This window comes from Taudactylus pleione, unplaced genomic scaffold (genome assembly GCF_031769625.1).
Source record: "Taudactylus pleione unplaced genomic scaffold, aTauple2 ptg000445l, whole genome shotgun sequence".
NCBI lineage: Eukaryota > Metazoa > Chordata > Amphibia > Anura > Myobatrachidae > Taudactylus > Taudactylus pleione.
Genome location: NW_028284847.1, coordinates 1600029 through 1624311, shown reverse-complemented (window position 1 = coordinate 1624311; position 24283 = coordinate 1600029). Strand labels below are relative to the sequence as shown.

Genomic DNA, 24283 nt, shown 5'->3' with positions numbered 1-24283 from the left:
TCTTTGCTTATAACTTCCACCTCATCTTCACCACACATACATCTCATTATCAGGTGGCCATTCTGAGGGTATAAAGTGCCTATATGTAGGTATTAGATGATTAGGTATTATAAGATATGAGGTGATGTATATGTGGGTATTACATGGGATTTAAGGGGTGTGCATTATGAGGCAACCTATATGTGGGGCTTAGATGGCCATTATGGGGTAGGTATATGTGGGCATCAAGAGACTATATTATAAAGGTGTCTATATGTGGGTACCAAATGGGCATTATGAAATATAACCGCTATGGGGTGGGCATTGGGAGGGTGGTAGATGAGCACTAAGGGTGGGCACGGGGAGGGTGGTAGATGGGCACTATGGGGAAGACATTGGGAGGGTGGTGACCTATATGTAGGTGGACATTATGGGGTGGGCATTGGGGGTGTAAGAGGGGCACTATGAGGGTGGGCAAAGGGAGGGTGTAAGAGGGCCACTATGGGGTGGGCACTGGGAGGGTGGTAGATGAGCACTATGGGGTGGGCACTGGGAGGGTGGTAGATGAGCGCTATGGGGTGGGAACTGGGAGGGTGGTAGATGAGCACTATGGGGTGGGCACTGGGAGGCAGTAGATGGGCACTATGGGGTGGGCACTGGGAGGATGGTAGATGTGCACTATGGGGAGAACATTGGGAGGGTGGTAGATGTGCACTATGGGGTGGGCATTGGGAGGGTGGTAGATGAGCGCTATGGGGTGGGCACTGGGAGGGTGGTAGATGAGCGCTATGGGGTGGGCACTGGGAGGGTGGTAGATGAGCACTATGGGGTGGGCACTGGGAGGCAGTAGATGGGCACTATGGGGTGGGCACTGGGAGGATGGTAGATGTGCACTATGGGGAGAACATTGGGAGGGTGGTAGATGTGCACTATGGGGTGGGCATTGGGAGGGTGGTAGAGGGGCACACAGAGGATATAATGGAGGATTAGAGGAGACCACTATTAGGCTGAGAGGCCATTCTAGGGGAACTAGGTGAGGCACAATGAGGGTGAGGTGGGGGATATGAGGACATCGGGGGAGAAGCCAGGAGGGGGTCAGTCCTAGGTCATGAGATCGGATCACAGCCCCAAATCCCTCCTCCATAGCCCCATGGTAGCGGTTAATGGTGACATGAGGCAAAACCAGCCATGTACCTGCTCGATCACAGCTGTAAGTGCATCACTGTATCTCTCCCCATGCCCGGCCTCCTCGCTCTCACCCGCAGGACGTTACACACCCGACTTCCGGCCTGTGCGGTCCACCTGACTTCCGCCCTGTGCATTCCACACTATCTGCTCCACCGCGGCTTCCGTTATAGCGGAAGTAAGATACCCGTTTGTGACGTTATCACATTTCTTGTCTGGCTTCCGCCATTTCTCTTACTGGCAGAGGTGCGTGTGTTTTTTCTTTTTTATTTACCCCTTCCAGGGGCTCCTCTCAGCATGGGGTCGTTATAACACTCCCTATATATTACCTATTACCCTTATTTCTTCCCCGCCCTGTATATCACCCACTATGGGGCATTTCCCATTGAGTGCGGGTTCTGGGCCTGATTCAGAGACGAACGCTCTGACCAGAGCGCTCGCTCTGAATCAGCGCCCTCCTCCCTAAAAATGGAGCGGCCTCTTGGACGCTCGCATAGCTGTGGGTTACAGGATGATGGTCGCTATGGTCAAGACCATCGGGCTTGCGACGAGACCCTGCGGTAGGGTCTCGCTGCCGCAAGCCCTGGAGTGATTTTGGCTCTAGCAGAGCCAAAATCACTCTCACTGACTAGTGATGTCAGTGGGGCCGGCCCCAGACGGTAGGCGTTCCCATGGGAACGCCTCCGTCTGGCAGGCACGCCCACCAAAGGGGGCGTGCTGTCACTCACCATCGACAGCACGCCCCCTTTGGTGCGAGACCCCGAGCGACGGATTCCTCGTCGCTCGCCGGGTCTCGCGTATCCGCACGACGGAGCTCCCTCCATCGTGCTCATGCGCATTCGGGCACCATCGACCCGCTTGCGAGCGTCCTGCGCTCGCGAGCGGGTCAGAATCAGGCCCTCTGCCCGCAAAAAACTTCACGCACCTCTCGCCCAATTTTGGATTACCCCTGGTATGCACGCTCCCAATGCCCGCGGTATCCCAAAAACATTTGTCGTAAATTGCGGCACGGAACACAGGTATCTTACCGATGTGTTCCCGCTCCGCTGCTGGGAAAGTTGCGGCGGAGGATGCTGGGAGGAGGAGGGGGCGTATGGGAGATGTAGTTACTGGTTTGTTTAGGGCTAATGTGATAGTGTTGTGTATGCGGGTTAAGGTGCATACACACGGTCAGATCTGTCAGACAAACGATGAACTACGAACGATTTTACTAACGATTTCATGACCTATGAACTATGAACGATTTTTGCCTGTATTAAAATGAATGAAATCTGGCTGCAAACACATCAGAGGTCAGATATCGTTACCCGACAAGCGGGAGCGCTTATCGTTCATCTGACAAACATGTCGGATACGTCAGATTATCCTTCAGATATGAATGATTGAACGATTTTTAAAATAGTTATTGTACAGACCTGAAGGAAAATCTGACCGTGTGTATACACCATCAAGGTGCATATACACACGTAACGATTTTGTAACCAACGATTATCTGTCAGATTTTCCCTTGAAAAAGTGAACGATTTTTTGAAGTGTAATAAACAATTTTTACAACGATGAACGAAAAATGTTCCTTCCCTTAATGAAAATCGTTATGTTGGACAGTCTGAAATGAACTACAAACGGGAGCGCGCTTCAACGATTTTCCTTCATCGTCGTTATAGTTAAATCGTTGAAAAAATCGTTACGTGTGTATGTGTACGCACCTTTAGGAGTAGAACCTGTAATGTGCCCGGCCGCAATTTGGAAGCTGTCTGTGTAAAATATGTATTTCAGGAAAAATTGGAGGCGCTCCAAAAAAATTTAGAGCAATAAAATAAAAAAAAATTGCACCCAGTCGCACCTGTGAATAAAACCCTGCAGGTGCGAGATTTTATGTAAACCTGCACATAATTGGATATTCTCCTATATCACCCACTATCATACCTCCCAATTTTTGAAAGCCGGGAAGAGGGACCCTTCGCGCGCCTATGGTGCGTGCGTCCAAAAAGGGGGTGGGGCTTCCCACATAGGGGCAGGGCATCTGGAAAACGGGGCAGAGCCACGCGGCAACCCCCGTTTACGTCACTATAGGGTGCTTGCCCAGCACTCTCCGAGAGGCATCTGTTCACCTTCTGCACACTCGCTGCTCTGCTATGCTATGCTTTGTGCTCTCCCTAACTTCCCCCCCACCGCGGGACACTGATACTGATTCCCTCAGCAGTGCTGCATGTCACTGCTACCCCCAATACCCCGCCCCTTACTACTCCCAGCAATACCCTCCCCCATCACCACTGTCTCCTGCTCTCACCCCATTATCCTGTCCCTCAGCAGTGCTGCATGTCACTGCTACCTCCAATACCCCGCTCCTTACTTCTCCCAGCAATACCCTCCCCCCATCCACCACCTCCACTGTCTCTCCTGCTCTCACCCCATTATCCTGTCCCTCAGCAGTGCTGTATGTCACTGCTACCCCCAATACCCCGCCCCTTACTACTCCCAGCAATACCCTCCCCCCATCCACCACCCCACTGTCTCCTGCTCTCACCCCATTATCCTGTCCCTCAGCAGTGCTGTATGTCACTGCTACCCCCAATACCCCGCCCCTTACTACTCCCAGCAATACTCCTCCCATCCACCACCCCACTGTCTCTCCATTATCCTGTCCCTCAGCAGTGCTGCTTTATGGGCATTACTATGGGGGCATTACTATATGGGCACTACTACAGGGGCATTACCATATGGGCACTACTACAGGAGCGTTAATATGTGGGCACTACTACAAGGGCATTACAATATGGGCACTACTACAGGGGCATTACAATGGGGGCACTACAGGGGCATTACTATGGGGGAATTACCATATGGGCACTACTACAGGGGCATTAACATGTGGGCACTACTACAGGGGCATTTCAAAATGGGCACTACTACAGGGGCATTAACATATGGGCACTACTAAAGGGGCATTACTATATGGGCACTACTACATGGGTAGTACCTCAAGGGGCATTACTATATGGGCACTACTACAGGGGCAGTACCTCAAGGGGCATTACTATAGATGAGTACTGAAATTTTCTATTAAAATGTTTGACAAAAGTTTGGAAATAAAGTGATGTTAAAAATAAATAATTGCTGTGTCCTTGTCTTATTAACTTACTAAATTATACATATATATATATATATATCTATCTCTCAGGTAAAAATCAGCTGGCATTCCACTACAATCAAGGCAGACAGACAAGTGTCAATTTTAATGTTTCATGATTAACATCATTTTGTCAGGAACACCAAATAAACATATAACACATACTGTACCTTTATACAGAAGAATCACCCTGTGTAGCAAGCCAGCACCCACAATCCAAGGCGCGATGACGTCATCAAAGTGCGCACCATGCACCGGCATCACGACAGCCTCAGTAGGCGGGGCTGGAGATTACCGAGTGGAACCCATCACCATGGGAACAGCATAAACAAAATATAGACAGGAATAAAACATAGGGAATCTGTGGGATAAGAATAGACCAATCAGGATAATGGATGTAGAATGCCCCCGCATCGACATGAGGCAAAACTTAATAAGCATAAAATATGCATAACCTGAAAGGAAAGAACATTAATACTCAAAACGATCAAGAAAAGCACTGCTTGAATGCAGCATGCCAACGATAGTTGTTTATTGAGACCTAAAGGAGATACAGTCTGTAACTCGTGAATCCAGAAAGATTCGTTTTGCAGCAGGATTCTGCCCTTATCGCCCCCTATCAACCTGGGAGAAACCCAGTCAATCATCTTGTATTTTAGACATGCCAAGTTGTGGTGATACTGTTTGAAATGCCTTGGTACCGGCAGATCCGAACTTTTGCCCTCCAGAGCTGGCCTTATGGATGAACGATGGAGAGCCATCTGCTCTTTGAACATTCTAGTAGTTTTACCTACATATACAAGTCCACAAGGGCATTTGATGTAATAAACAACAAAGCGTGAAGTGCAGGTGAGCGGGTATCTGATTTTATACTTTTTACCAGATCTCGGATGCGTAAAAAGGTCACCAGTCTCCAGATAGCAACATGTGGTGCATCCAATACACTAAAAGTTAACGGGTTTCCTGGTGAGGAAGTGTTATGGAGTCTGGATATTCATACCTGTCACATCATTGTGGACCAATAGATCTATCTTTTAAATTGCATCCTCTTCTGTAGCAGGGAAATAAAAAATTTTCAGGGCAGGGAGGTCCGGATCCTCATTGATCAAGGGCCATGTCTGTTTGGCAACCTTAGTTAATTGGTGATTAACCGTTGTGTAGTCACTAACTAACCCAAATTATTTTCTCCTAGGTATCCTTCTTTGGAGATGGTAGCAAGGCATTGGCCTGTTTCAACATCTTAGGATCGTAACCTCTACTGATAAATTTGTTGAACATCAGATCAATCTCTGTGATAGCATCATTCAAATCACTGCAAATACGGAAAGCCCTTAAAAATTGAGAGAAGGGAAGCCTTCTTTTGAGGGGTTGAGGATGGTGGCTACCAGCTTCAAGAGAAGTATTTCTATCCGTTTTTTATGATAAATGGAGTTACACATTACTTTGTCATTGACACAAATCAACATGTCCAAAATAGATTGAAAACTAGTCTCACAGGTAAATTTAACTGTCACTGGATTGATTCATACTATAGATTAAGCACCTAAAGTCCTCTTCTTCACCAGCCCATAGCAAAAAGACGTCATCTATGTACCTTGTATAGCCTTTGATTTTATTAGCTCTTTCAGGTATTGAAAAAAAAAATCCTTTTCGACTTCAAATATATAGACATTGGCGTAGCTCTGTGCCACACACGAACTCATCACGCAACTGAGCTTTTGGATGTAAAACTGCCCATCAAAGAGGAAATAATTACGAGTTAAGGTAAACTCAAGGAACCTTATAAAGAAATCCACATCTGGTCCATCAAATTTAGGGTTGTTGGTAAGCAAACATCTAGTAGCCTCTAAGCCAGCCTGGTGTGGAATATTGGTGTACAGGCTTTCGACATCTATGGTGCAAAGCAGACGTTGAGAAAAAGATTGGTTCCACTTTTCCAATTTAAGTAAAAAGGAAGTATCGTTTAGAAAAGTTTCTTTAGGCTGTATGACTGGTTGAAGATGAAAATCAAGATATTGCCAAATTTGTAGTAAAGGGAGTCACATACGGTGATAATTGGACGCCGTGTGGATTTTTTAGTTTTGTGGAGTTTGGGAAGTGTATAGAGTAATGGAGTAACCGGGAACTACTGCTTTAAACCATCAGCAATTTTCTTAGAAATTATGTTATCAAGCACGGCTTGTGCTAAAATTCCATCCAGTTCCTTTTTAAATACTTCTGTCGGATCTTGTGTTAATTTACCGTACGCTGAGTTGGGAATATATTTCTTGTTTATACAGATGAAGATCTTGAACCACAATTCCACCTCCTTTGTCCACCATACGGATAACAATGTCTTTATAATTATTGGGGTTTTGTAGCACTTTGTATTCTCCTTTGGTCAAATTAAACTGGGTCTCAAATTTGTTGAGTTGTAATTGTCAACCGTGTTGTTCAATCGTGTTGTGAAGTTTTTAATAGAAGGATTAGAAGATATAAATTAAATAACTGCTGTATCCTTGTCTTATTAATTTACTAATATATATATATATATATATATATATATCTTTCCTTGTCAACTTCATCTGAGTATCTAGTATCATATAAATTAATGTGCTGAATTGCCAGTATTCTTAATATAATCCAGGACAAGAATAGTTGTTACAGTGTAGAGAGTTAATCATTATTTAGTAGTACAATATGGTTGATACACTTTATTCATTCTCAGGGATAATATGGTCTGTTATTTTCTCAGACTGTTCCACTTGTCTTATGATGTTTATAATTTGCATGAACTACTGATATTAGAACTTCTTTCATGTGTTTTTTGTGATTTTGGGGGTTATTTCTTTAGAGCAGCCAGATTTATTTTCACCATAGATAATGGGGACAATGTGCAACCCTATATGTTCAGTATATATTTGGCATAGGATCTCTCTTAGATAATTCTGCCTTTATATAGATTACAGTCCTATATATTAGACTGAATTCACAACTTTCCACTCGCACCTCCCTAAGGGTGAGAAATGGAAAGGAAAATCTTTATTTTAAAATGTAGGGACACTGCTGAACACCCCTTGGACACCCCCCTTCCTTAATGACCAATTAGCTTTATTAGTCAAAATATTTAAATTTTTTTTTGGGGGGGGGGTAAAAAAAAAAAAGGCCAAACTTTTTCGTTAGTTTAGGCACCCCAAATTTAATTACAAAAATTTTTTAGTTGAAAAATAATTGTTTTATAATTTTTTTCAATCTTTCAAAGTACCCCCAAATCACTCTGTTTTTCTAAATTTTTTGTTTAATTTGTTTGAGATTAAACGAAAAAAGTTAGATTTTTTTATAATTTTCCTGCATTTTTAAAAAAACAACAACAACAATCAGCCATTTGACACCATTTCAAAACCTACAGTAACTTCCTAATGCCCACAAACCGCCTTCTATAGGGTCCTGCTAACGAAATTATCCATTTTGGGGGTTCCATGATGGTCTTCCCACATTTTCATGCATTTCTCGCAAATCTCATTTGGCAGTCAATTCGCACCCCTGTGCTGCGAGTAGTGCAAATAGGCATTTTTAATTGGATTGGAAAATTCTCGTGAGCGCGCTTCGCTGCGGTGTGCCAGTTTCAAGAAACAAACTCGCTACTCGCAATTCGCACCTAATAGGATTGACCCCACAGACATGTGGCTGTAGCAAACGCTGCACGCAAGCTCTGGCCGGGACCCATGATCCCTGCTGGAAAATAATATGCTCACTGGAGCCCCGGCTTAGGCTCCGGTGTTGCACTAGTCAGTGCCTGCTTTCTGCCGCTCGAGTTTGGCCGAGACATGAGTGCTGCAATTATACACAATGCTGCTTCAACTACCACACTGTATTCATTTTAGTTAAGTTCACATTAAAGGACACAGGGCCTGATTCAGAGCCGGATGCTCTTTGAGTGCGCTCGCTCTGAATCAGGGCGTCCCTTGTTTTTTGTTTTAAAGACGGCCTCCTGGCCGCTTGCTAAGCTGTGGTTGACCACCCACAGCTTTAGCGAGCGGCCAGGTGATGGTCGCGATGGTCATGACCATCGGGGCTTGCAACAAGACCCTTGTGGTAGGGTCTCGTTCCCGCAAGCCCCAGTGAGCTTTCGGCTCTAATAGAGTCGGAAGCTCACCACTGACATCACTCGTGATGTCAGTGGGGCCACCCCCAAACGGCAGGCGTTCCTTCGGGAACGCCTCCATTTGGCCAGCCATTTGCCCGCCTCCAAAACGGGGCAAGCTGTCAATCACAATCAACAGCTGCCCCGTTTTGGCGCGAGACCCGTAGCGACGGAGCGCCCGTCGCTGGCCGGATCTCGCGCATGCGCACGCCGGAGCCAGCCATGGCGCGCTCATGCGCAGTGGGGGACCATCGACCCGCTTGCGAGCGCTGTGAGCTCGCGAGCGGGTCTGAATCAGGCCCCCAGTTAGTTAATATGCCTATGCACATTTCGCCAGATGTCCGGCTTCCTCAGGGCAAACCGAACCGACCGCATAGCCGAGTTTAAATCCCCTGTACCCTAGTAACTTGTCAAAGGGCGTGTCGTAAACCCATTCTAGGATATCAGGAAGATGTCTCTTGTTCTTCTCTCCAGTATTTTAGACATATGATTATTAGTTAAGTTGAAAGGACCAGATGAATAAGAATTTTATTCAGCAGATATATATTTGTATAGGAGAAAAAGGAAGAAATGTATATTATATATATACATACAGGGCCTGATTCAGAGCCGCTCGCTATTTGCGGTCGTTCGTTTAAAAAAAAAGGGGTGGCTATTCAAATGAACCGTTCGCTCTTTGCGGTCAGTTCACACCTCTAAGTCTGAACGAGCGAGCACAAATTGCGTTCGAAATTTTGATAAAAACGCCCCCTGGCCGCTCGCATCATACGTCATGTCCGCTATTTAATAGATTAATCGAGTACATCGAACAGCGTATGAACTGCTCGCTATTCTTGTGGTTGGTTTTTCCTACCACTATATTGCGAGCAGTTCTGACTATAAAGCAACCATTTGACGAGGTCAATGACGCTGCTGTTTTAATTATGCACACCCATAAAACGCCCGTTTTGACCTTTAAGCACGCCTGCGTTCTGATTTCCACTCCCCGTTTTCAAGCACCTCCTCCTGTCACAAATGCCTGTCAAGTAGCAGGCATTTGCTATTTAGCGAACATACGATTTTCGGCTGCACTGACTGGTTCACGCATGCGTACTAAAAACCGTACGCATGCGCAGATGGGCGAACATCGCTCGGAACGAGCGTACTGCCGCTTACGAGCGGCTCTGAATCAGCCCCACAGTCAGGTGCATAAATATTGGGACATTGACAGAATTTTCATATTTTGGCCTCTATTCACCACCACAATGTCTTTGAAATGAAACAAACAAGATGTGCTTTACCTGCAGACTTTCAGATTTAATTTGAGGGTAATTACATCCAAATCAGGTGAACGGTGTAGGAATTACAACGGTTTCTATATGTGCCTCCCACTTTTTAAGGGGCCAAAAGTAATGGGACTATCAACTCAAAAGCTATTTCATGGACAGGTGTGGGCTATTCCCTCGTTATTTCATTATCAATTAAGCAGGTAAAAGGTCTGGAGTTGATACTAGGTGTGACATTTGCATTTGGAATCAGTTGCTGTCGACTCTCAATATGAGATCCAAAGAGTTGTCTCTATCAGTGAAGCAAGCCATCATTAGGCTGAAAAATCAAAACAAACCCATCAGAGAGATAGCAAAAACATTAGGTGTGGCCAAATCAACTGTTTGGAACATTCTTAAAAAGAAAGAACGAACCGGAGAGCTCAGCAACACCAAAAGACCCGGAAGACCACGGAAAACAACTGTGGTGGATGACAGAAGAATTATTTCCCTGGTGAAGAAAAACCCCTTCACAACAGTTGGCCAAATCAAGAACACTCTCCAGGTGTCAAAGTCAACAATCAATAGAAGACTTCACAAGAGTGAATATAGAGGGTTCACCACAAGATGTAAACCATTAGTGAGCCTCAAAAACAGGAAGACCAGAGTTTGCCAAACAACATCTAAAAAAGCCATTACAGTTCTGGAACAACATCCTATGGACAGATGAGACAAAGATCAACTTGTACCAGAGTGATGGGAAGAGATGAGTATGGAGAAGGAAAGGAACTGCTCATGATCCAAAATATACCACCTCATCAGTGAAGCATGGTGGTGGTGGTAGTGTCATGGCGTGGGCATGTGTAGCTGCCAATGGAACTGGTTCCCTTGTATTTATTGATGATGTGACTGCTGACAAAAGCAGCAGAATGAATTCTGAAGTGTTTCGGGCAATATTATATGCTCATATTCAGTCAAATGCTTCAGAACTCATTGGACGGCACTTCACAGTGCAGATGGACAATGACCCGAAGCATACTGCAAAAGCAACCAAAGAGTTTTTTAAGGCTAAAAAGTGGAATGTTATGCAATGGCCAAGTCAATCCCCTGACCTGAATCCGATTGAGCATGCATTTCACTTGATGAAGACAAAACTGAAGGGAAAATGCCCCAAGAACAAGCAGGAACTGAAGACATTTGCAGTAGAGGCCTGGCAGAGCATCACCAGGGATGAAACCCAGCGTCTGGTGATGTCTATGCGTTCCAGACTTCAGGCTGTAGTTGCCTGCAAAGGATTTGCAACAAACTATTAAAAAGTGCAAGTTAGATTTAGGATTGTTTAGTTTGTCCCATTACTTTTGGCCCCTTAAAAAGTGGGAGGCACATATAGAAACCGTTGTAATTCCTACACCGTTCACCTGATTTGGATGTAATTACCCTCAAATTAAATCTGAAAGTCTGCAGTTAAAGCACATCTTGTTTGTTTCATTTCAAAGCCATTGTGGTGGTGAATAGAGGCCAAAATATGAACATTCCGTCAATGTCCCAATATTTATGCACCTGACTGTAGATCTTCAAAAATTTAAGAAACTAACATCAGTGGCCAGACACTTTATAAAAACCATAGCAACTCTCCTCTCCTGAAGGACTATGGACTTGACGAGCTATTGTTAGCCATCAGAGGTGATGACATCACCACCACACTCAAAAAGGAAAGCTCATGGACCTTTAAACTTAGGGCCTGATTCAGACCCGGACGCTCGTTCTTAAAAAGGGTCCGGATATTTAAATTGAGTGCTCGCCCTTTGCGGTCTGTTGACGCCTCTATGTCTGAGCGAGCGTCCGAAAAATGCGCTCGCTAGTTTCTAAAGACGCCCCTTTGCCGTTCGCATCACACGTCATCTCCACTATTTATTAGATTAATCGGGAACATCGAAAGGCGTATGAACTGCTCGCAGTGCTTCTGGTAGGATTTACTTCCCGCAATCACTGCGAGCAGTTCAGGCTAAAAGACAACCAAGTGACGTGGTCGATGACGCTCCTTTGCTAATTATGCACTCCCATAAAACGGCGTTTTGACCGTTTGGCACGCCTGCGTTCGGATCTCCACTCCCCCGTTTTCAAGCACCTTTCCTGTTACCACCCACAAACGCCTCATCCTGTCACTCAAATTAGCAGCCCCTCGCTGTATTACGAGCGCACGATTTCCGACCGCAATGACTGGTTGGCGCATGCGCAGTTGTGCGAACATCGCTCGGAGCGAACGAGCGGTCGCTTACGAGCGGCTCTGAATCAGGCCCTTAATACAGTCCAAACGAGCCAACACCTTCAATCCTGCCCCCACATAAGCTAACCCTACAAGTAGGAGCTATTGTAATGCTTATTGGACAAGCTGTCACAGCTCTGACGTCATCAGATGATGTCTCATCAGCCGCCACTATCCTGTACCCAACTGTGACCCATCATCATCATCCCACACTGGTCTGGCTGCCCGGGCTGTCACAGCGCTGATGTCATCGGTTGAAGTCCATTGTGAAACAAGCTCAGGCGCCCTTCCCAGGCAGTGTTCCTCTCCTTCTCTCTCCTCCCCACTTCCCTTGGGGAATACATAGCTGAACACGAGGAGACAGAGCCAGCTGCAGGGCTGAGACTGAAGTTTGCAGCCATTGTGGCATAGTAGGTACTTCTGGAAATGTGTTTCTGTGTATAAGTGTATTTCTATGTCTGAGTATATGTACCTGTATTTCTGCATATATGAATATATGTGCAAATATGCACATGGGGTCTTTTTATATGTATGACTGTATGTTTATAAGTATACAGTATGTGTACCTATGTAATAAAGCATGTATAGCAGTGGTGTCAAACTCGAGCCCTTCAGCTGCAAATGGAACTACACATCCCAGCATGCACTGCCAAAGTTTTGCTATTAGAGCTTGCTAAAACTGTGGTAGGGCATGCTGGGTTTTGTAGTCCCACAGCAGCTGGAGGGCTCAAGTTTGACACCACTGATGTATAGTATAAATAAACAGGTGGCATGTTTTCCACTATATAAAGGGAATATTACACCAAAAATAATATACATAAATAACTGTTGCAATAATATTATACGTTTCTGATGTAATATACTTGCTCAGTAAACTAAGGTAATAATTTTACTCTATTTTCATTACGTACCTGAAAAATTCTGTCAACGATATTATACGTTTTTAATTTCAATCTTACTCAAACTGACATTAAATGTGAATTTATGTTTCACCACCTCTTTTATTTCCCGATTCTGTCGTATTAACATATGATCTAGCGATTAGCTAGCGAAGCATTTTCCGTACGTATGTTCTGGGTACAACTTGGCGAAATGTTCTCCACGGGCATACTAGTAAAATTATATTTAATTATAATCTTCATGCTATTATAGCGCAAAATTAGATCCAAATAAAGCAGCATAACTGTACGGCAGTATACGTAATTAAATGTCCAGTGTTCAAAATCAGTAATGTCGCATAAATTAAGCCATAGGCAAAAAGCCATAGCAACAAAAATGCTATTCCACAGCAGCATATACTGTATGGTAGTATACTTATCAAAGTGCCCAGTATTTGGAATGTAGCAGATGAATGGCCCAATGGCTGTTTCTTTGGTATGACCAGCTTTCTCAAGGACCAACCATACAATTGCTCATGAGACTATTTAAACAACAAGACAATGCACACATTAAACTTACCTGGTCTAATATCTGGAAGAGGTCATCAGCCGCCGTAAACGCTAGCCTCTGGGTGCTGGAGCTACAGTACCCATAATCCATGGCAGACTCACGTGACTTCCGGCCGGCCCGGAGCTGAAAATATTAACTAGGTCCGGCCAGACCCATAACTAGACTTTTTGGTGCCCTGTGCCAGAGAGAGCATTGACCCCCCCCTCATCCTTCATTTTTTAGATAGGGACACAACATAGTGCACCTGAAAAAGGGCCATGGCTTCATGGGGAAAGGCTAGGGAAGAGATAGGGGTACTCCTTAGGCCGTCAGGAGATGCTGGGGATAAAAGAAGAGGATGCTCTAAGTAAGAATGATAACAAAAAAATTGACAGGCCCAAACAGTGCCCCCTGCCCTGTGCCATGGCACAGTTCGCACTACCCTAGTTACGGCCCTGGGTCCGGCTGCTGAAACTACAGTGCCCAAAATAATATATATATATATATATATATATATAAACACTGAAATGGAGTTCCTCATGAGACCATGAGGATTAAGTGTATTAAATGTATAAATGAATTCACTCTCTCTTTGCAGCAAACAAACATCGAATCCTACAGAACTGCTTTTTTAATAGAGGAGCGTTGTACCGCAATCCGTGCCTAGAGTATCCGTACTATCTTACCAATGTACATTTTTTGACAGGGGCACAAAATCACGTAGACTATATACTTACTTTCACATGTCATGCAGTGTTGAAATACCACTCCTTGGATGTTCAAATGTATCACCAACCATTAGAAATCGGCAGTTCACCCATTCGTTACACCAATATGAACCATTCCGTAAGAACAACCAATTACTGTTCTTGGCAATAGGACTTTTTTTTAAATTTAAGTTTCAGCTCCATTTGTTTGCAAAGAAAGGTACAACTTGGCAAACTTCCCCTATCACGATGTCCGATTTCACAATATGCCAGTGTTTTATAATCTAATCATTCATGCGAGCAGAGGAGATGGAAAAAGTGCTGCAAATACTAAACGGTCAAGTTTAGTGTCCTTTTGAGGAGTTTGTAATGTAGTGTCCCAATCAAGTGTTAGACATCTGGCAATGGTCTCATCAATCTCAGTGTCATAGCCATGCTGAATACAATTCTGACCCATTTTATGAAGGGCATTGGGTAATTCAGAAGCTTCTGACACAATTCTCACTGCTGGCACTAACTGAGAGAAAGGTAATTCTTTTTTCAAGGGATTGGGATGAAAACGCTGCAAGTAATGTGTTTTTATCTGTCTTTTTCTTGTAAAGATTGGTCTGGAAAGTTCTACTCACAATAGACTTTGACACATGTAGAAAAGTTAATCCTAAGAGGGCTGCTAGATTTGCACAAGAATTATTTTCTGTTTGAAAATGTGTTTTTCCTCCAATTGCAAGGTACAGCGATGGGGTCTAATATGGCCAAATCATATGCTAATTTGTTTATGTATGATTATGAGACCACACATATATTGAACAACTATATGTTTTCCACTTTGATAACAATGTACATGTTTTTTCAATATTTTAATTTTATGGACATGAGATGAGAAATCTCTTCAGTGGATAAAATAGCCTAAAAGGTCTAGACAATAAAAATCTTCAACATTTGCAATCCTTTCTATAGCAGAGCTTGAGATTGGCTGTTTGTGAATGCTCTGCTGATACGGATTGGTGCTTCCTTCATCATTCGGGCATAGAATATACTTTTCTGAGCATATTTATAGTTTGGGTACAGGAGACAGAGAAATGTTCCTGATGTATTACAGTTTTTGTAGTTTAATTGATGCCTAACAATGAGACATGTAATTAGTGCACAATATCTATATAATAAGTGTGAAAGTGTGTGTGTCTGTCTTTCCTTTATGCATGGCCAGAGTTTTGTACTTGGCTCCACCAAATTTGGCATGGTGGTGTAGTTTCACCAGGATTAGATTTTTACCTAGGTTTGAACTTCGTCACACAAATCCTATAAAACTGGGATACTCTTAAATTACACAGGTTCAGTGGGCTGGCTTCATACACACTCTCATCTCTTCCAAAGTGCTGTGTTATATCACTTTTCCAATAGCTACATGCATGAAATACGGAGTTAGTCAGCCCTCTGTGTTTGCATGATACATTTTTACATTAAACAGTGTGCATTATTAGCATTTCACTCACTGTTTCCTCTCAGAGCAGCCACCCTGGGGTTTTAGCAGAGTGCCTGGCAGGCTCATGAGCAGCTCAGCACTTGATACATTCAGACTGCGACAGGCAACATAATAAATCCACAATCTTTGATCCTGGCAAAGAATAGCATAGAGATTACAAACAGCAGGGGAGATTGATCACAGCCACACAGTGCCACTACAGGAAGACCCCCTTCTATCCAGAAATGGTACTCCAGTCCCAGCATTCCACCCAATGACAACCCTGCTAGACATGGTCTTCAATGTTGGTCTGCACAGAGATTGCAGTGGGTGATTTAGCTGCAGTGACAGGGATCACGCATATTCTAGTTTATTGGGAATCTGCACGTCTGACCTGTACTGTGCATGTGTAGTACAGATGTGCAATCCCATATGCAGTCCGTCACGAGACTGTCAGTGATTGACAGCCCGCTGCCGTTTCAGGGAGGGGTGGCAAAGGCATCTAAATCCCAAAACGGAGGTGTGTCACGCCATTGGAGGGGGAGTGGAGAGGCCAGGATCTTTATTGGCTGACAGACTTCCTGGCTTCTTTTACTCATCTACAGTGATCAGCTTGCGTGACCCCATAGTCAGCAGGCTGAAGGTATTGCAGATGATCTGATGCTGCATTCTTAGATGCAGCTCGGATCATTAATGCATGCAGGAGACATCACGCCTCCTGCTGCATTTCCATATTATAACTATCGCAGCTGTGATAGCATATCTGTTCGCAGCTGTATCACCCCTTCAGTTCAGATTACTGAAACTCAAGTGATTTTGGAAGCTATACTGATTTCTGTTCTGCAATTCAGTCTGCTCCTCATATACCTTATTCCAAACAATATGAGAATAGGCTGCCTGCACTGTCATTTACCCCTAATTTGCAAAGTTATCCAGGTCATAGGCGAGGAGAATGTGAAAAAAATTAAGGCTGAAGGTGTACTTCAGGGTCCAGCCTTCAACCCGGGCAACGCCGGGTATCCCAGCTGGTATTAATTATAAACTGAAAACAAACACACACACACATATTATATATATACAGTCAGGTGCATAAATATTGGGACATTGACAGAATTTTCATATTTTTGCCTCTATTCCCCACCACAATGGCTTTGAAATGAAACAAACAAGATGTGCTTTAACTGCAGACTTTCAGATTTAATTTGAGGGTAATTACATCCAAATCAGGTGAACGGTGTAGGAATTACAACGGTTTCTATATGTGCCTCCCACTTTTTAAGGGGCCAAAAGTAATGGGACAAACTAAACAATCCTAAATCTAACTTTCACTTTTTAATACTTTGTTGCAAATCCTTTGCAGGCAACTACAGCCTGAAGTCTGGAACGCATAGACATCACCAGACGCTGGGTTTCATCCCTGGTGATGCTCTGCCAGGCCTCTACTGCAAATGTCTTCATTTCCTGCTTGTTCTTGGGGCATTTTCACTTCAGTTTTGTCTTCATCAAGTGAAATGCATGCTCAATCGGATTCAGGTCAGGGGATTGCCTTGGCCATTGCATAACATTCCACTTTTTAGCCTTAAAAAACTGTTTGGTTGCTTTTGCAATATGCTTCTGGTCATTGTCCATCTGCACTGTGAAGCGCGGTCCAATGAGTTCTGAAGCATTTGACTGAATATGAGCATATAATATTGCCCGAAACACTTCAGAGTTCATTCTGCTGCTTTTGTCAGCAGTAACATCAATAAATACAAGTGAACCAGTTCCATTGGCAGCAATACATGCCCACGTCATGACACTACCACCACCATGCTTCACTGATGAGGTGGTATGTTTTGGATCATGAGCAGTTCCTTTCCTTCTCCATACTCTTCTCTTCCCATCACTCTGGTACAAGTTGATCTTTGTCTCATCTATCCATAGGATGTTGTTCCAGAACTGTAATGGCTTTTTTAGATGTTGTTTGGCAAACTCTAATCTGGTCTTCCTGTTTTTGAGGTTCACCAATGGTTTACATCTTGTGGTGAACCCTCTATATTCACTCTTGTGAAGTCTTCTCTTGATTGTTGACTTTGACACATATACACCTACCTCCTGGAGAGTGTTCTTGATTTGGCCAACTGTTGTGAAGGAGTTTTTCTTCACTAGGGAAATAATTCGTCTGTCATCCACCACAGTTGTTTTCCGTGGTCTTCCGGGTCTTTTGGTGTTGCTGAGCTCTCCGGTGCGTTCTTTCTTTTTAAGAATGTTCCAAACAGTTGATTTGGCCACACCTAATGTTTTTGCTATCTCTCTGATGGGTTTGTTTTGATTTTTCAGCCTAATGATGGCTTGCTTCACTGATAGAGACAGCTCTTTGGATCTCATATTGAGAGTCGACAGCAAATTATTCCAAATGCAAATGTCACACCTAGAATCAACTCCAGACCTTTTACCTGCTTAATTGATAATGAAATAACGAGGGAATAGCCCACACCTGTCCATGAAATAGCTTTTAAGTTGATAGTCCCATTACTTTTGGGCCCTTAAAAAGTGGGGGGCACATATAGAAACTGTTGTAACTCCTACACCGTTCACCTGATTTGGATGTAATTACCTTCAAATTAAATCTGAAAGTCTGCAGTTAAAGCACATCTTGTTTGTTTCATTTCAAAGCCATTGTGGTGGTGAATAGAGGCCAAAATATGAAAATTCTGTCAATGTCCCAATATTTATGCACCTGACTAATTGTATATATATATATATATATATATATATATACAGAGTATTACCAAGCACCTACTAGTGTGGTTAAGAACAATAACGTGGCAAAATTAAAATAAATGAGGCATTTGCTGTTTTCGGTCAACTGACGAGAATGGATTTCAGAGTACATAACACGAAAGAAAGGAAAACTTTGTGTGTACTGTTATAAAAATGCAAATTCACCCAACAAATCACTGTTTAAAGTAAGGAACCAAAGAGACTCGTAATGAAGTTCTCCACTACAGCTATTGAACAGAATTTATAAACACAGTTTTATTAAAATTCCACAGATAAAATGCAGGTAAAACACGTACAAAAAGTAAAACAATAAGAGCTTATCAGTCCACGGTTAAGGTCCAGGATATTTCATTTAGGATCACTAGCCTGTTTCTACTGCTTTCCTGTATGCTGTAAAAGCAGTGCACAGGGCAGTGAGAGCACAGAGAGGTAAAGGACTAGGATGAAACTTGGATCTGCTGTTATATAGACGAGACACCCAAACGATTCCGGAGAGTCTTAGCTATTGCAGGAAGGGTATGTAGGTGGGTCCCACAATGAGAGTCCAACAGAAATAAAGAGTAATTAAGATGTCAAAAGGACACAGCAGTGGGACTATAAAACATGTTAATATATAACATGTATTGCACCAAACATGGCGGTCTGGATTAATCACAAATGCTGAATGAAGCATAAAAAACAAAAATAGCTTAAAATGGTAGTCCCCAACCAAGTGTGTCTCTTCTAAATGAAGAGACACACTTATTACTCCGCACGTAACCAGGCACAGAGGTCTGAGATGATGATTTAAAGACCGAGGTGTCAACCTGGTTTTGCCTACTAAAAAAAAATGCTACTTCAAAACATTGGGCAGTCTGGCCTGGTCTCAAATCCGCAGGATTTACCCCCTAGACAGTAAATATTGTATCTTATAGATAGTAGTCCAAAATGCAATGATAGACAAAAACAAAAGTATCTCCTTATGACATGAAATCTTAATGTGAAGAATGCTACCTAAAATTTGCAAATACAATAATGCACGTCACAAATTAGGGATCAAACACAGGACATGTGACTTTAACCTGAGAGAAACATATGCGGTACCATTACTTGAAAAAAGTCATATAAATCAAATAAGGTGGTGTATATACACATATATGAAATAACATTTCTTAAACATATGATAATGATACTTATCGGTAGTATTGCGGTCCGGTCAGTGCACTGACCTGAATCGCCTAAGCTGAACGGGTGTATCGCCAAGTATTGGCTTATTCATCTTGCCCAGCTGTAAAACACACTCAGAGCATGGAAATGGTTTTTCATTTATGGGACTTCTCTCATGTATAACAATAACTGATTAGAAACAAGGAAATATCATTTTACCTGTGTGTAGACTCATGTAAAACAAGATGTGATTTCTGTGTAAAACATTTTCCACACTTAGAGCATGGAAAGGGCCTCTCACCTGTGTGACTTCGCTCATGTATAACAAGATGCGATTTGCAAGTAAAACCTTTCCCACACTCAGAACATGAAAATGGCTTCTCACCTGTGTGAAGTCTCTGATGTATAACAAGATCTCCTTTTTGTGTAAAACATTTCCCACACTCTGAACATGAAAATGGTCTCTTGCCTGCGTGACATCTCCCGTGTCTAACAAGATTTGATTTGCATGTAAAACATTTTCCACACTCAGAACATGAATATGGTTTCTCCCCTGTGTGACTTCTCTCATGTCTAATAAGATATGATTTGCAAGTAAAACATTTTCCACACTCAGAACATGAATATGGCTTCTCACCTGTGTGAAGTCTCTGATGTATAACAAGGTCAGATTTCTGTGTAAAACAGTTCCCACACTCAGAACATGAAAATGGTCTCTCTCCTGTGTGACATCTCTCGTGTCTAATAAGATATGCTTTGCATGCAAAACATTTCCCACACTCAGAACATGAATATGACTTAGCTGGCTGATGGGGACTAAGCTTTGTTCCCTGTGTAAAGCATTTGGTAGCTACTCTACCAGAACATTCCTCATAAGTGGGATGAGATGACAGATCTGTACTGTGAGGAGTTAGATGCATAATTGAGGTAATAGGGATTTGTACTGGAGAATCTCTTGTGATGTTATCTTCTATATCACAGTCTGGAGATACAGTGAGATGTTCCTGCCACATATTTCTTCTGTTACATCCATCTGCTGGGAATACAATATATAGACATATCAATGTTTGCCCATAACATGTTTAATTACTTATATGAGGCTCTCATGTCCATCCAAAGCACAGCATTTAGAATTACATTGTATTATAATGGTTAAATGTTTTTATTCCTATAGGTGCATATACGCTGTGAAAGATAAATATAAAATAGTAAGGAGTGATACCAAAGAAAAAACAAAAAAGTCATTAAAATTAGGTGTATTGAAAGCAAGGGACTACATTGAATATAGAGGAAATTAGTTAATGATATTACTGATACCATATACTGTAAAGAAATAGTATTAATATTGTAACTGGAAAAGGTGACCCTGGGGCAGATGTACTAAGCTCTGGAAAGTGATAAAGTGGAGAGTGGTAAACGACCAACCAATCAGCTCTTGTCATTTTTCAAACACAGTCTGTAACATGACAGGAGATGATTGGTTGGTCATTTATCACTCTCCACTTTATCACTTTACAGAGCTTAGTACATCTCACCCCATTTTTGTTTTTTTACCAGATGATCTCTATTACTACAGTCACTATTATACTGTGTGTATAGTCATTCAGCATTAGCTACAATGTAGTGCTGCTCTCTCTATTACTACAGTCACTATTATACTGTGTGTATAGTCATTCAGCATTAGCTACAATGTAGTGCTGCTCTCTCTATTACTACAGTCACTATTATACTGTGTATATAGTCATTCAGCATTAGCTACAATGTAGTGCTGCTCTCTCTATTACTACAGTCACTATTATACTGTGTATAGTCATTCAGCATTAGCTACAATGTAGTGCTGCTCTCTCTATTACTACAGTCACTATTATACTGTGTGTATAGTCAGTCAGCATTAGCTACAATGTAGTGCTGCTCTCTCTATTACTACAGTCACTATTATACTGTGTATAGTCATTCAGCATTAGCTACAATGTAGTGCTGCTCTCTCTATTACTACAGTCACTATTATACTGTGTGTATAGTCATTCAGCATTAGCTACAATGTAGTGCTGCTCTCTCTATTACTACAGTCACTATCATACTGTGTGTATAGTCAGTCAGCATTAGCTACAATGTAGTGCTGCTCTCTCTATTACTACAGTCACTATTATACTGTGTATAGTCATTCAGCATTCGCTACAATGTAGTGCTGCTCTCTCTATTACTACAGTCACTATTATACTGTGTGTATAGTCAGTCAGCATTAGCTACAATGTAGTGCTGCTCTCTCTGTTACTACAGTCACTATTATACTGTGTGTATAGTCTTTCAGCATTAGCTACAATGTAGTGCTGCTCTCTCTATTACTACAGTCACTATTATACTGTGTATATAGTCATTCAGCATTCGCTACAATGTAGTGCTGCTCTCTCTATTACTACAGTCACTATTATACTGTGTGTATAGTCATTCAGCATTCTCTACAATGTAGTGCTGCTCTCTCTATTACTACAGTCACTATTATACTGTGTGTATAGTCATTCAGCATTAGCTACAATGTAGTGCTGATCTCTCTATTACTACAGTCACTATTATACTGTGTATAGTCAGTCAGCATTCGCTACAATGTAGTGCTGCTCTCTCTATTACTACAGTCACTATTATACTGTGTGTATAGTCAGTCAGCATTCGTTTTATACTGTGTGTATAGTCAGTCAGCATTAGCTACAATGTAGTGCTGCTCTCTCTATTACTACAGTCACTATTATACTGTGTATAGTCAGTCAGCATTAGCTACAATGTAGTGCTGCTCTCTCTATTACTACAGTCACTATTATACTGTGTGTATAGTCAGTCAGCATTCGTTTTATACTGTGTGTATAGTCAGTCAGCATTAGCTACAATGTAGTGCTGCTCTCTCTATTACTACAGTCACTATTATACTGTGTATAGTCAGTCAGCATTAGCTACAATGTAGTGCTGCTCTCTCTATTACTACAGTCACTATTATACTGTGTATAGTCATTCAGCATTCCCTACAATGTAGTGCTGCTCTCTCTATTACTACAGTCACTATTATACTGTGTGTATAGTCAGTCAGCATTCGCTACAATGTAGTGCTGCTCTCTCTATTACTACAGTCACTATTATACTGTGTGTATAGTCAGTCAGCATTCGCTACAATGTAGTGCTGCTCTCTCTATTACTACAGTCACTATTATACTGTGTGTATAGTCAGTCAGCATTAGCTACAATGTAGTGCTGTTCTCTCTATTACTACAGTCACTATTATACTGTGTATAGTCATTCAGCATTCGCTACAATGTAGTGCTGCTCTCTCTATTACTACAGTCACTATTATACTGTGTGTATAGTCATTCAGCATTCTCTACAATGTAGTGCTGCTCTCTCTATTACTACAGTCACTATTATACTGTGTGTATAGTCATTCAGCATTAGCTACAATGTAGTGCTGTTCTCTCTATTACTACAGTCACTATTATACTGTGTATAGTCATTCAGCATTCGCTACAATGTAGTGCTGCTCTCTCTATTACTACAGTCACTATTATACTGTGTGTATAGTCATTCAGCATTAGCTACAATGTAGTGCTGCTCTCTCTATTACTACAGTCACTATTATACTGTGTGTATAGTCAGTCAGCATTAGCTACAATGTAGTGCTGCTCTCTCTATTACTACAGTCACTATTATACTGTGTATAGTCATTCAGCCTTCGCTACAATGTAGTGCTGTTCTCTCTATTACTACAGTCACTATTATACTGTGTATAGTCAGTCAGCATTAGCTACAATGTAGTGCTGCTCTCTATATTACTACAGTCACTATTATACTGTGTGTATAGTCAGTCAGCATTAGCTACAATGTAGTGCTGCTCTCTCTATTACTACAGTCACTATTATACTGTGTATAGTCAGTCAGCATTAGCTACAATGTAGTGCTGCTCTCTCTATTACTACAGTCACTATTATACTGTGTATAGTCATTCAGCATTCCCTACAATGTAGTGCTGCTCTCTCTATTACTACAGTCACTATTATACTGTGTGTATAGTCATTCAGCATTAGCTACAATGTAGTGCTGCTCTCTCTATTACTACAGTCACTATTATACTGTGTATAGTCATTCAGCATTCCCTACAATGTAGTGCTGCTCTCTCTATTACTACAGTCACTATTATACTGTGTGTATAGTCAGTCAGCATTCGCTACAATGTAGTGCTGCTCTCTCTATTACTACAGTCACTATTATACTGTGTGTATAGTCAGTCAGCATTAGCTACAATGTAGTGCTGCTCTCTCTATTACTACAGTCACTATTATACTGTGTGTATAGTCAGTCAGCATTAGCTACAATGTAGTGCTACTCTCTCTATTACTACAGTCACTATTATACTGTGTATAGTCAGTCAGCATTAGCTACAATGTAGTGCTGCTCTCTCTATTACTACAGTCACTATTATACTGTTACTACAGTCACTATTATACTGTGTATAGTCATTCAGCATTCGCTACAATGAAGTGCTGCTCTCTCTATTACTACAGTCACTATTATACTGTGTGTATAGTCATTCAGCATTCTCTACAATGTAGTGCTGCTCTCTCTATTACTACAGTCACTATTATACTGTGTGTATAGTCATTCAGCATTAGCTACAATGTAGTGCTGCTCTCTCTATTACTACAGTCACTATTATACTGTGTGTATAGTCAGTCAGCATTAGCTACAATGTAGTGCTGCTCTCTCTATTACTACAGTCACTATTATACTGTGTATAGTCATTCAGCATTCGCTACAATGTAGTGCTGTTCTCTCTATTACTACAGTCACTATTATACTGTGTGTAGTCA

General features: G+C 42.2%; 2 protein-coding genes across 6 annotated transcripts in view; one reads left to right on the top strand and one right to left on the bottom strand.

Annotated features, from left to right (window-relative positions):
* The window catches only part of LOC148505664 (uncharacterized), a 282403-nt gene that overhangs the window by 84178 nt on the left and 173942 nt on the right, over positions 1–24283 (top strand). The gene's annotated exons all lie outside the window — the stretch shown is intronic.
* LOC148505665 (uncharacterized) overlaps positions 18516–24283 on the bottom strand; it is a 176660-nt gene continuing 170892 nt past the window's right edge. For 4 of the 5 annotated variants that reach the window (XM_088447939.1, XM_088447937.1, XM_088447941.1 and 1 more), the window contains one exon: positions 18516–20469. In XM_088447939.1, the coding sequence (XP_088304065.1) occupies positions 19649–20469 (821 nt within the window). In that variant the 3' untranslated portion in view covers positions 18516–19648. The remainder of the gene's footprint in view (positions 20470–24283) is intronic. The other variant, XM_088447938.1, reaches the window with a different exon arrangement.